The following is a 14,506-nucleotide window of genomic DNA, read 5'->3' as shown; positions in this document are numbered from 1 at the left end:
TATTAGCCACCCTCTGTTTATCTAATTACTTTTATTTGGTCCAGTCCCGTTTGTTATACTGCAATGCAGTTGCAATGACTCTTATGCTGATGCTGTTTTTGGTTTCTATGCAAGGGCTATGGTACTACTGTATCAGACAGTCTTAGTTTATCTTAGCAAATTTCTTATGCCCAGTTTTGTTTGTGTTATGCAGTTGTAATATACCTTTTGCATGCAAACATTTTCAGTTGGTATGCAAGGGTTATGGTACAACTGTATCAATAACTTTTTTTCTTGAATCTAGTCGCTCTTATTTTCTCCAGCCACAATTTTGCTACTGGCAGGCAGTTATACAATTAATCTTAGTTGGATGTACACAATATTGTAGTAAGGTCTTGAACATCTTCCTGTGAGGACATATATTATTCCTGATACTGGTTTCTCTCGACATACTAGGATTTACTGCTTGTGAGTGCACGGTCTGGTCGGCCTTGCAATTGACAGTTCCAAGATTTGCAACTTCTACTAATCTTAATTCGTCTGAGACACACATACCGATACCTTTGAAGAGGAGAATCTGTGTTGAATAAAAAAAAACATGAAGCAGTAATTAGTACAGCATGTATTTTGACCGATACGTATAACCTAGACTGTTTATTCCATCCGTAGGAATTCAACCTACTGCATGAAGGTGTCCATGTCCCTAACCGTCGCTGAAAATGACACAAACATGTGTTACAACTCCAATATGCGACGGATGGAGAAGGCTGAGCTGAGCAAGAGTAAAGACATCCTGTGCCCTGACATTGAAGATTACACTGAACTCGGCAAAGAACCAGACATTACCTGGTACAAGGTGGGTAAGGTTAGCATTTTATAGAAAACATCAAATAAACTTTGCTTTTTAGATGTGTTTACAAATAGTGTGCAAGGAGTATTTTTAAGCACCAATATTGGCTTATTACAGCCTTGTAGATTCCTTGTAATTTGTCCCATGTAGATAATGTGTTTTAGAGTAGAGCTAAATTAAATATATAAAGTTTTGTCCAACCTTCGGCTGAGGACCCGCATGCGGCTCATTACCATTGCGGGGTGGCTCCCTTGCACTTTTTCCAAAAATGTTTACAAATAGAAAAAGATGGCGGAGGGAAACATATTTTATTCTTAATATAGTTTTTGTTAGTCTTTTAACATGACATAAACACTTTTAACGTTTTCCAACTCTGTAAAAATGTGTAGAATGAATATTCCATTTCAACCAAGGGTGTAACTATGTAACCATGCGAGGGGAGTGAAGAAAAGGCTAATACAGATACATAAAGCATGTGTTGGATTCCTTACAAGGGTTATAAAAGGATTTCTTTTTTTTGTTGTTGTTCCAGACAAATTTAGTTTTTTGGACCAATACCGCTCTTTCACCACTCTGTGTTGCCAACCACTGGGTTGAATGTTGCAATGGTACCTGTTATCAGATCCCGATGACCAACAGGCGTATTACAATGTCCCACCATTCCTTAATACAATTCAGGAAGTGGGCACTTGTTCCTTTCCCGGGTTCATGCCTCTTGCGGTCCGACAATGCTTTCGGACAGAGCAGAGAACCCCCCGGTGAAGGGATCAGGCCATACTAATCACAGGCAGATCAGTAGTAGATTAGCTGGATGGCCGCAAACTCAGGGTTTTTCCAGAATTCAATTACCTTGCAGGTAATGACAGTGAGCGCTGGAAACTGGAGTTATTTGCACCACTGCGGGGCCACCGTGATTGAATTCTAAAAATGCCGGGAGCCACAGAGAAATGGAATCCACAGAGCCATCGATGTCCTGGCCTGAGTGCCGAGATCTTGTCTCAGTCACACATTAATGTATACACATTGACACTCTGGGCACACACAAAGGGTAGCCAATGTCCTTTGGTGCTAGTATTTCATTTGAAATGTGGCTCAGTCATATTCACTTGAATTCACATAATCGTTAGCAGTTGAAACGGTAAAGTTATTACTCTATTGATTACATTATTTGATGATACACTGAGTTAATTTTTGGATCGTTTTCTTTTAGTCCCATCAAAAGTTACAGTTAAAGCAGGGTTTAAGCTTTAAAACTAAAGTTAAAACTGCTTTAAAGCATTACATCTACATTTAAAACTTCCAGGCATGAAAATCGGGTGTGTAATTTCAGGTATCCTTGAAAAGTTATAAGTACAATATGTTCTCCATTCAGTTTGTGTTAACAATGCCCAAATTAGTTTAAAAAGCCTTTAAAAAATTGTTTTCCCACTGCGCCTATCTGCTTTTCGTTTATTTTTAGCACTGCTGTTCCAGGTTACACAACACATCAGGAAGCAAGAAAGGGGTTGGAGAGTGATTTCATGCTTGTTTTTTTTTATTTTTTTTTTGCCAGTTTGGCCGGAAATTGGTATAGGTAAGAAAAAGCCCTTTAAATGCAGTATAAACCCCAACTAAAACCCCCTAAAAAGATGAAAAAGAAGAGTTTATCAGTACTTGAGGAATGAGCTGACTGAGGCTGTGATCATGAGTTTAAGCCGAAGTTTTTGATTTCAAAGAAATGACTGTAAGAACAGTAGTTTATTGAAACCACTGGCATTTTATTATTCCCCTGAACCATTTCTCCTTATTATAAGCTAAAAGAGGGCAGCTAAAAATGGTGTCAACTAATTTGGCAAGTACCGATTCTTTGATATACTGTAAGGTTAGCATTATACTTGATTATGCTATTTGCTCATCCCTTATTATTGGTATACTCAATGTCATCATAAGGAACCTAATTTTGAGCATTATGATCAGTGTTCCTTCTAAGCTGCGCGTGTGCGCAATTGCGCACTGCTCGCACATTTTCAGCGCACAAGAAAATCTAGCCAGCGCACAAAAATGAGGGCTCAAAATTACTAATTAAAAAGCGGTTCCCCTGACGTTGTGTCCTTATTGCGGTATTTTGAAGTCAATGTCTAACGAAGTTGAAAAGTAAAGTCAGTAGAGTTTGTCGAGAACTGGCTTCTTCGCCTCGGCTCACTAAAAGGTACCGACTCTTTCGGGTCCTAAACGGCTCTTCAGGTTGTTTTTGCTTCTTCAATCCCACCATAACCAAATATTATGTAAAATTATGCACAAAATGACTTAAAGGAATGGAGGAATAGAACAAAAAGAAAAAAATGCCAAAATGAAAAAGTAATGAAAAGCTGAGAAAAAAAGAAACAAAAGGAAAAGAAAAAAAGAAGGAACCATTTAGAAAAAAAAAGCCAGAAATAAAGAAAAGAAAGAAATATAGGAAAAAAGTAAATAGAAAACCAAAAGAAAAAAGTAACAGCTTGGAAAAAATAAACACAATGAGATTTTTTTTAAAGGAATTTAAAAAAAAAGTAGAAAAAAAAACACGGATAAAAGAAGCATTCAAATAATTTCCAATAATATCAAGTTATTATTGTTGCCAACATTGTGCTTCCACTAAAAAATGTGATTAAGTACAGTTCTGTATCTTACAACCGACTAAATAAGCCCCCAAAAATGTTAATATTATGCGATGAAATATATCAGGAAATAAAAAGAAATGGATATCTTGTGAAAGAATTGTAAGAACAAAAGAGTTTGTAGGCCGTACAACGTTTGCAATAGTACATGAGTCAATTCATTCAAAAGAGAAAAATCATTTTGCATTGCCGGAAACTCAGCAAAATGGAACTTGATGTCAAGTTTTGGACATGTTTGATAATTATTTATCGTGCCACACATGGGATTGTGATTGCTCACTGTTGTTTCAAACGTTGCTCACCGACTTTGTGTGAACGCTCAGACCCGTAAGGAAAATTACAGGGAACATTGATTATGATAGTATATAATTGATAGAACATGTTCATATACCTCGTGTGGTATTACATTTTTCTTTGACCGAGAGTGAAATTGGTTTCCTGCATTCGACCTACTCAGTCGAAGCCCTCAGTCTAACCGGATTATGTGTGGTGATTCCCAGGAATGTCATCCAAAGCAGTGGCGTCCTAGCATCATCCAGAAGAAAGACATCCTGTCTTTCCAGGAGGTGAAAGAAGATGACATTGGAAATTACACCTGCGAGGTCCAGTTTGCCGGCTTTTTGGTCAGGAGGACGACAGAACTCGCCGTCACGGGTAAGCAGCACCCGGAGTGACGGAGAATGTGCCTTGCTCTTCCCACACTTCAGGAATTGTGGTTGGCGTTGGCTGAATGAGCAAAGTTGGGCGGGGTTCTTTTAAAAAAAGTAATCAGATACAGTCACTAGTGACCTGTTATCAGTAATGACTGTATTTCCATGACTAAAAGGTGCACAAAAAAGTCTTTGATTTTCTTCAAATTGTGTGGCGCGCCCTTACGTACAGTGCACCTTGTGTTGTAACACAGAAGAAATAGACGACTGCATGCTTGGGAGCGATGGAAAAGTGATTACAACTACTTTTTCAACAAAGATTTGAAGGCAGCGCCGAGCGGGTGATGCCTTAATTTGTAAATGCTTGGGGGCTTAAGGTAACGTGTCTGCCGGGACTCTTGTTCAAGCTTTCGCAAAGCTGGCATTATTTTCCGAAATAGAGGATAATGACTTCAACGGGTTTGATTGTTAACAATTACAACTATCGAACTTAGTTTTGCAACAGTTCTTAAAAAAAAAATACATCGGTGGATTTTACCATGCTTGTGCCTATTGATGATTAAAAAATGTTAGTGTCACCAATACTTAAATAAACCACAACCAAACTATGTTTTGCTCCCACGGTAATCATAAATCTGCACAATAGTATGGTTGTCAGTGTTGTTGTAAGCCTGAAGTAGAGTAGACGCGGAAAGTGAGGCACAGTTGGATGTGCATGAAAGTTCAAGTTCAGTGTTGTGTTGTTAATAAACACGTGTCAACTTTGTTAATCTCCTAAAAAGCTGTATATGTGTGTGTGTGTGTGTATTTTTCTTTTTGACAAGGAGTGATCCAAAACCTTCCAAAAACGACACGCGACAATAACAGTAAAACGACCCGTGCCAAAAAATCATTTCCGCCGTATGTACAGAATGCGTTGAATACAGAAATATAACCAGCAACTGAGACTTTGACTTTGAACACGGTGCGCCCTTTGGTCGTAAAAATACAGTTATTCAAATACTATAATTTTTTAAGTAATGCAACAAGATTAATTTTGATTACTTTTGGATTACTCCATTACAAAATATGCTAACAAAAGACAAAAGTTAAAAATATGAATAAAAACTCAAATGTGTTTAACAAAAATTGACTGTGTGACCTTGAAAACTATTTGGATTGTAATTCCCACTAGTCCTACAAAAAAGGTGCTCACATTTTAACCATGAAGTATACTTAATTAGGCAAAAATAACATTTTAAATGGCAGACAAGATATGCTCTGTTTTAGTTTACATTAAAAGGACATTAAGAACCCAATATTGTTTTAAACACACCAAGTGTTTTTCACTTGTTTAAATTAAGAATGCCAAACCTCTTGAAAGTACTCAGATTTACTAGGCTAAGCAAATTGTTCTCACAACCAGTGTTCTCGTTTGCCCGCGTCCCTGCGTCCTAGACGCTTCAGTTTTGCTGGGGGACGCAAAACTGTCATTATTACCCGATTACTTTTTTTTTTTAACAAAGATTTACCGCACTCCAAACTTTTCATCAGGCAGATCCGCCATTGTTTTGGTCTCGCGCCGATCTCGGCAAACGAGATCTCGTTGCTTCAAGATGACGTCATTGTTTTGGTTGTTGTCGAGTGAAGGAGAAGGATGCCTCCGTAAAAACAGTTGGTATTAGGTGCAAATCAACAAAAAATTGGTAATTTCTTCAGTGTCAGGAATTAGTCGAAACATAATACAGAAAGTGGTAACAACGGCAATAATTCCGGCCTGAAAAAAACGGCGAAGAAATTCTTCAGAAGACCGCGAAGGCAAGGAAAACATGTGTTTTGAAGCGAACGATTCGACGAAAGATGAACAAAAGAATACTCCTAGCAAGAAAAGGACTTTTCTGCCAAAATTGACTCAATTATATTCCTGGTTACGCTATGAGGAGGATGATCATGGAGGCTAAATGTTCTGTGATGCGTGCACCCAGCGTGACAAAAAAACTGGATTGCATAAATCATTTCGCAATACGAACTTTCAGAAAAGCACATTGGATCGGCACAACAACAATGAAAACCACAAATTAGCTATGGAAATCCTGTCGCTGCAATTGGACCTTGAGCATTACAACTGTGGCCGGACAGCAAACCACGAATAATATATGAATTGAAAAATCTGAAGTGATAAAAACTGCATGAATATATAGACTAATATCTCAGCAATATTATTTTGTATAATGTACAATATTTTTGTGAACTGAAAAATCTGAAGTGAGAACTGCTTTGTATTAATAATTAAGTGTGATGATTAAAACTGAATGAATATATAGATTTATATATTTATATATATATTTGTCGCCGATTTACAATTTCAACCTCGATAACACTAAATTTTGGGGACCCATAGATCTCTGTTGGGACCCATAGATTTTTGAGCATGCGAGTCCCCGGGACCCATCACTTCTCTGAGGTAAAATGAACACTGCACAACGTAAGAATACATTGATAAAATAGTGGATTGTTTATAACAATAAAATCTAAAATGCAAAAAGAGGTTAATCCATTTAATTAAAATGTCCCTGAACACATCACTAGCGAGCAACTTCGCTCCATAGTGCCCAATATGCACCCTTTTTTAGACTCACAAAACTGCAGGCATCCGGCAACTCGACAAAATGAGTGCTACGTTGGAGAAGAAATGAAATACAAAAAAAAGTGTTTATACCTGCTACACATTCTAAAAACATCAATTGGTAAATAAGGTGCCGGTCTGAACATCAGCGCAATAGATTCGGCTTGCGCGTATGTCGCGTGTAAACCTAAAAAATCTTTATTTTGGACAAATTTGCCTGTAATTGGATTGTCTTTTTTCTGTACAATAATCAAAATTTGCGGACTATAAGCCACGACTTTTGTTACTAGCTTTCAACTCTGCAGCTTAGGCAATTATGTGGCTATATTATGCATTTTTATAGCAATAGAGTGAGACAGGTGGAATAAATGTGTCGAGAAGGACGCAAGTTTAATCTAACTTTGCGCTCTGTGCATGAATACAATTCAAATGAACAGACCCTCATCCTGGAAAATGCAAAAATAAATGCAAATGACGCAGCTTTCAAGTTAAAAGCAATCAAGCTGGCCGATAAGGAAGGAAACTGAGCTGCTGCACGTAAACCTGACATAAATTAATCAATGGTGATACCCAGGAAATGGCAGCGGAAAGAACTGGAGCAATTTAAAAAGACGAAAAAAAGCTTGGTTTAGGCACAGGAGGGAGATGAGGACACAGTAAATTGGCATGTTTTTGTTACCACCCCTGTTAGTGAGTACTAACGTGTTGCTGCTGTGTTACTGCCGTGTCTCAGTGATCCTTTCTGTGTACCGTCTTTCTTTGTAAACGTCTCATGTTTCAATGTGGACACTTGCGACTTATCGACAGCTGTGGCTTATTTATGTACAAAATGGGTTTCCCTTTAGAAATGTACTGAGTGAGGCTTATAATCAGGTGGCTCTATAGTCTGGAAATGACGGTACATTTTTAAAATCTTAATTCCGTAGCGCCGTAATATGTCATGCGTTACTCCCTAACCCTGTGAGTGAGGACGTGTGGTTTTGCTCCAGAGGGCCATTTGAAGCAATGAAATGATGGTAAACACACAACATGTACACCGCTGAGCGCTGCTGCTACAACGTCCCGCTGATGAACTAATTGCTGCGGGATGCCGGGGAACGCCCGCTATATGCCTCTTCAGATACTGAAGAAGGAAGACCTTTTTTTATCCCATTCATGTTTGTTTACATCCAGGTTGAGAGAAGGGTAAAAGAAGCACTGGAGCGATAAAGTTTGAGATTCAGATTTTCATAATATGTATCATCATTGTCAAAAAGACCAATGGAACTTTGTTTGAAACTTCCATTCATGCAATTATTAAAATAAAATAGAAAATCCACAGAATAAATATCAATAAAAGCCATAAATGCATGTATATGGCGCTTGTCAAGTCAATGAAGACCTCTCAAAGCGCTTTATAATTCAAATTCAAATGCAAAGTGTGTATTGTCATATGCACAGTAAAGAACCACGATTCCCTGAACAATTAAATTCTTACTTTGCTTTCCACACAGTTGCCAGTGTAATAAAACTAAGAAACTATATACATGGATGCATAAAAGAATATTATGAATATTAAGAAGACAAAATTAACTCAAGATAATTTAAGGCAATAAGATAAAAATAAGATAAAACCCAGTTTACTGTAGTGCAAGAGTAGTCCAAGTAGGGTCCAGTTTAGAGTGTATGCAGTGTGCTGAACGTCTCTGTGGTGTATTGTCCGATCAGCAGCCGAATCTTCAGAGGTATTGAAAAAATCCGTCTTTCACACCAGCCGTGGTCTGGCAAGTACCTATAAAACTCAAGGCCTTCACCTTACTGCAAATCAAAATTACCACTTGAAACATTGTAAAAAGGGAATAACTACAGAATGAATGGAAATATCAAGAAGTCAAGTAGTTATGTAAAGACATTAACAATTACACTTAAATACATGACTAATTATGAATGAAGTTCAGTTCAGTTTAGTTATGACTAAAACAAGTGAAGAAGTTATAAATGACTAAATAATAAAATATTAAAATCTAAGAACTCATACAATTTAGACCGAGCGCCCTCGCCCACAAAAACCAAGAATGGCTAAGTCCCCTGCCCACTGCCCGAGTATTGCTGGGATGGGCTCCAGCACCCCCGCGACCCTACTGAGGATAAGCGGTGCAGCTAATGAGATGAGATAAGATATTTAATACACATAAAATACTGGTGCTGGCAATATTTCTCGACTGCACTAATACTTAAATAATAAAGATTAAAATCTAAGAACTCATACAATTTAGACCGAGCGCCCCCGCCCACAAAAACAAAGAATGGCTAAGTCCCCTGCCCACTGCCCGATGATTGCTGGGATGGGCCCCAGCACCCCCGCGACCCTACTGAGGATAAGCGGTGCAGCTAATAAGATGAGATGAGATATTTATCACACATAAAATACTGGTGCTGGCATTTTTTCGCACTAATACTTAAATAATAAATACAAATACATTATATACATAAAAATGGCAAATATTAAAAAATGTGAAAATAATACAAATACACTATATTTATAAGGACTGCAAAATCTCATCAAAAATGCTTAAATAATAAATACAAATACAGTAGACATTAAAACAATGATATGAAATAACAAAATAGACCTCTATTCTTATAAAGCAATTCACACAATTACGCACATTTGTGTTTCTCAAATAGTGGTTTGGGACTCAAAACTGGGTCACGGAGCAGAGAGTTGATTTCACTCCATAGCAGTTGATGGCTTTAAAGCCCTGCTTGATCTTTTTCTTCCCGTTTAGTCAATCGGTGTGTTTGAGAGGGACTACATCTCATTTTATTACAACATTATTGGTTTTATTTCTCTTTTCTGCCCTCAATAAAAGGGGGAAACAAACTGGAAAACAGTAAAAGCAATGATCAAATCAAAGAAGTAAAACATTGTGAAATATGAAAATGGTACGAGTCTCTGCCATTATAAGAACTGCTGGAAGGTACAGTAAATGATTTAAAAATATATTTTAAGCCTTTTATGGTATATGAATCTATGTATCACTTACCAATGACGTTTTTATCCTTTTGCACATTTTCACCTTTATAATTTGTTTTACTTGCACCCAGAGGAGAAGCCCATCAAATGTATTACACTCGTGTAATGACAACAAAGGCCATTCGTCCATTTGTTTATTTATCCATTCATTCATTGGCTACATGTATGAATAAGTATCAATGTATAGATATACGTTTAATTGTTATTTCATTAATAATTTGAATTACAGAGGAACCTCGGTTCTCAACCATAATCCGTTCCAGAACCCTGTACGAAAACCGATTTGTTCGATCACCGAAATCATTTTTTCCATTACAAATAATGTAAATCGTTTTAATCCGTTCCAACACCCTGAATATTTACCTTGAACGTTTAACGTAAACTTAAAGCTAACCCAGGCTAATCGTACGTTCGCGTTAACGTAATCTTCCGTAGGAAAGATTACGCTAATAATTCGATTTAAAAATATTGTTGGAGACCGTTCAAGAAGATCAGTGAAAGATAAATACATTTTGTTTTTAAACGGCCTGTCCATACTGTGATGTTAAATTTGGTTATTACTTTATTATAAGATTATTTTTTAGTGCAAGCCCCATTCAAAATATGCATCAATGTCCCTCCCTTTCTCACTTTTATTCTATTAGGAGGAACAAATTAGCCAGAACGCAACCACTGAATAAAACAGCCCGTTGTTTTTAATATCGTAACCCCTTGTTTCATGCATACACGCCTCTGTGCTCGTATGCACACGTTCAAGCATGCCAGATAAGTAATAAGTCATCAAATTAGAGGAGGTAATTACATGTGACACCCTTGTGCTTGAATGCAGCGTCAGGTGAATGTGGGGATGCCATTATTGCTTTGTTTCTTGCAGCATGAGAAATAATTACAGTTTAAGTGTTTATCCCAGACCAAGTGACTCGGTGACTAAATCCGAGTTGTTCGTTATCCAGCATAGCTTTTGTAAAGTCGGCTTTTGGTCTTCTTTGCATTTTCCCACAATTCCTCTGCAGGTCTCCCTCAGTGTTACGAACACAAAAATGTAAGCCCTAGTCCGACATTCTAAACCAGGGGTGTCGAAGACAAATGGGAGGAGGGCTGAATCAAAAATGTGACTACAAGCCAAGGGTCGCCATTATCAATCGGGTTTGTACGGGTGCTTTAAATCCTTGAAAATTTATTTTCAAGCATTTAAGTGTGATTGAATTTTTGGGTAAAATGCTTGAAAATGCTTAAAATTGTTGCTATTTTTCACAAGTCTGCTTAATAATGGCACGACACTGCTCTCTGCTGACTTCACTTTACTATTACATTTTTTTCGCTCATGATTTAGTTTGCATGGCATTGTCCTATGAAGCATCATTGCTTTCTACATATCGCTCCAACTTAACAGGGCACTATGAAACATGCATTAGTGTAAGGTTTACATATCAATAATGGACATTTGTTATGGACCATACTACAAGTTCGTTGCCGGATCAAGAGAACATCGCACAAAAAAAATCTGCTGGGTTTAAGATAAAGTCCAAATATGTCCCCTCAAAGTCACCAAAAAAATTCAATGCACTCTTGTTTGCATTGAATTAACGCAATGAGTGTGGTATGAATTATGAGAAAAAACAAGTTATTGATACAATTTTTCGCCAACACGTTCGATGATCAATTTTATAAATCCAACGCTAGAAAACTGTTAAAATAAGCAAAAGTATGTGCAGTTGTTTACCTTTGATTATTTATTTTTGCCATACAGTGTTAATGTAATAGGTTATTAAGTACAATGTACTATCTCATGAGCAGATCATTAGAATGAGATTTTTTTTTTATCTGCTGCCTCTTACTGATGTGGATGAATGTTACAGTTACTCGGCTGATCATGGGCAGAAATCAAAGATCATGACATGCTTTCTTTACAAAGATAAAATAGAGCAATTTCCAGCGGGACATTAGACAAAGTCTCACACCACATTAGTTTGCTCCGACACACTGGTTGAAAATCACTGCTCTAAAGAGTTTTGATTAAAAAATAATCCAAACAAATATGTTCTTACGTTCCAAACTTAAGTCGAACTAACGCACCTATCCAAGTTTAAGTGAGTTTTAATACAGGGTTGCGGCCACTTGTTTTTTTTTTTTTCTCCTTTGCCTTAGAATGAGTCCAGACTCCATCATCTGCTGTGTACAATCCGACATTACCCCCTTCCATCTTCCATCCCTACCCCCTCTAGCCCATCATCACAGCAGAGGTCAAGGTTGTAATAGAGGTTAACTATGGGCATAAACACAGGCCCCATTTGCATCCAGCGCATCCATGAGACCCTTCATTAAACGTCCGTGCTCCCCGGGTTAATAGAAATGTAAAAGAAACACAGTTGCCGTCCACTCCTTTCATGTTGTCTCATCTCACTAATATTACTGCAGGACTTTGACATTATTAAAAATGCAGTATGAAAAGTTAGTTTGAAGTGACAAGGAAAAACATCGAAAATTAAGTTTGTGAACGTTTCAAGCATTTTAACGTCCAAACCACAAGCAGTAAAAAAGTTTTTTTTTTTAATGATTCAAATATATTTCAATGACAAACATATAGTAATTGCTGGATTACAGATTGTATCTAATTAAAAGGCACACCTATTACATTTGTAGGATAAAAAAACGTGTCGTCCATTCATATTCAAGCCCGGGATACAAGCTGCGGATATCTTTATTGTAAAATAAGATATTTGCAAAGAAAAATGAAACACACCGTTTTCATAACATACCTTAACTTGTCTTTTCAAACCGTGACTGTACGGTTGTGGTAACTCAGAGATCACAAGGCAGTAACAGAAGACTGACAGGGCACAAACAAGTTGCCTTGGTAAAAAGGCCAAGTTGATTTTTGTTTAGTTTTGTGAAGTGCGCTTCCTTTTTTTCCTGGTGATCCTTTTTTAATAGTAATGTTCCCGGTCACCTATAAATGTTTCTTCAACACGCGCGCCAGTCAAAGAGTAGACCGGTTTAAGTTTTCCTACCAAATGTCTTGCCTACTTTTAAGTATTATAGTTAATTGTTACTGTTTTAGAGTAATCCCAAGCATATCGAGTTTAAGAGGGCAGAACCCCTGTGAAATGTAAAAATCCACAAAGTAGCAACACTCCTTCATAAAAGCCCCCAAGGAGCAAACCTGTATCGAGATGACATCCTTACCGGCTGATAGTATACTACTATAACAAAATACAAACTACAGATCTACAAATAAAAACGCAGAACAAAGAATCACAGCTGGATGTTTTTTTATTGACATCATGAAAAAGTACAACAAAATTGAAAAGCTTCTCCTGTCCGTGCAGGCAAGTAATTTAGGGAGTGTCTGGCAAGCGAGGTGTCTCTGCAGGGTAGGTTATACTATTGTAAGCAGAATGATGAATGTTGAAACTATTGTGAGCACAATGCTGAAAAACAAAGCTTAACATTTTGAAGTTGATATTTTTTTACTGATCAGGCCTGCTTGGGGACAGAAAGTCTGGATCCGGCTCCACAGCCAAATTGAGTTTGACATCCCTACTCTAACAGATTGGCAATACCACAACATTGCTGATAAAAACCCCCATTTGTCTGAGGTTTAGGGCGCCCGCTTGCGGTGTCGGCCAAAAATTCAGAGCGAGCAAGAGAAGGATAGAGTACAATTGACTGATAACCCAAAAGTAGAGAAGCGATAGAAAGGAAGAGATATATAGGACGCCTGGCGCTCCTGAATCTTATCGCTATTCCACGCCAATGTTTCCCAGCAGAAAGCGTGTGTTGGAGACTATAAACACACTATTATCCTCGTGTTTATCACAGCCACATTATCGTTTGCCTCCGTCGGACTTACTGTAATGGAGTCGTTTGGTTTGATGGATGCCTCAGGCGCCCCTTTCTATCTAAGAGCGCTGTTCACAGCACCCGACTCCTCTACTCCCTCTTTTTTTTATTTTCAGATTTGCGCAGGTGTTTGCTTGGTGCGTTGAAAGCCGGCTGCTAAAATGGTGATTGGGGTTACAGCCGATGTAAATGTGCCGTTTGGCGAGCCGTATGAGAGAGCTGCAACGAGTGTAGGGTTGGAAGAATTACTTTTAAAATGTAATCTGGTGCAGTTACTAGTTATAATCAGTAATGCAATCCAAATACTATGATATTCTAACTTTAATACTTTAACCACTTCTGGAGGACTCCTATACCAAAGTCAGGTCAAGTCCCATTTATTTGTATAGCCCTTAATCACAAAATCTCTCTAAGGACCGCACAGGTTACATTACACCGTCCCCTGATCTTATTGATCTTAAATAGGCTAATAAAAGACAAACTAAACATGATATAAATACAAATATTTGCTTGTAGTCCTACCAAAAGTATTTTAATTTTCACCTTGTATAGTTTATTAGGCAAAGATAAAACTTAGTCTCTCACATTGCAGATAAGATGTGTTCTCATTTAGTTAACATTAAGAGGACATAAAGAACACAATATTGTTTTAAACACGCCAACAAACTCTGGGATGTCTTGTGTCCAATACCAAGAAGTGGGGATGGATAATATACAACCGACTGTAACTTTTGACAGTATTAAATTTACAAGGCTAAGTAAAGTGTCAGTGATTGAAATCCATCCTTCTAGCATCTGTTTTTTGCACTGCTTATCCTTACTATGGTATGGTCGCGCCCTGGAGCCAATTTCTGCTGTCATCGGGCAGTGGGCATGGGACACCCCGAACTAGTTGCCAGCCAGTCGCAGGGCGCACAGAGACAGACA

At 37.8% G+C, this 14,506-nt stretch overlaps 1 protein-coding gene across 4 annotated transcripts in view; it reads left to right on the top strand.

The window, feature by feature from the left end:
* il1rapl1a (interleukin 1 receptor accessory protein-like 1a) overlaps positions 1-14,506 on the top strand; it is a 383,889-nt gene that overhangs the window by 190,644 nt on the left and 178,739 nt on the right. For all 4 annotated transcript variants that reach the window (XM_088352943.1, XM_088352941.1, XM_088352942.1 and 1 more), the window contains exons 4-5: positions 649-835; positions 3,966-4,119. In XM_088352943.1, coding sequence (XP_088209069.1) covers positions 649-835; positions 3,966-4,119 — 341 coding nt within the window. The remainder of the gene's footprint in view (positions 1-648; positions 836-3,965; positions 4,120-14,506) is intronic.

The sequence above is a fragment of the Urocampus carinirostris genome, chromosome 14 (genome assembly GCF_059441175.1).
Source record: "Urocampus carinirostris isolate Australia breed hairy pipefish chromosome 14, RoL_Ucar_1.0, whole genome shotgun sequence".
Classification (NCBI taxonomy): Eukaryota; Metazoa; Chordata; class Actinopteri; order Syngnathiformes; family Syngnathidae; genus Urocampus; species Urocampus carinirostris.
Note: the sequence above shows the minus strand (reverse complement) of the source record. Positions and strands in the feature narration are given on the sequence as shown.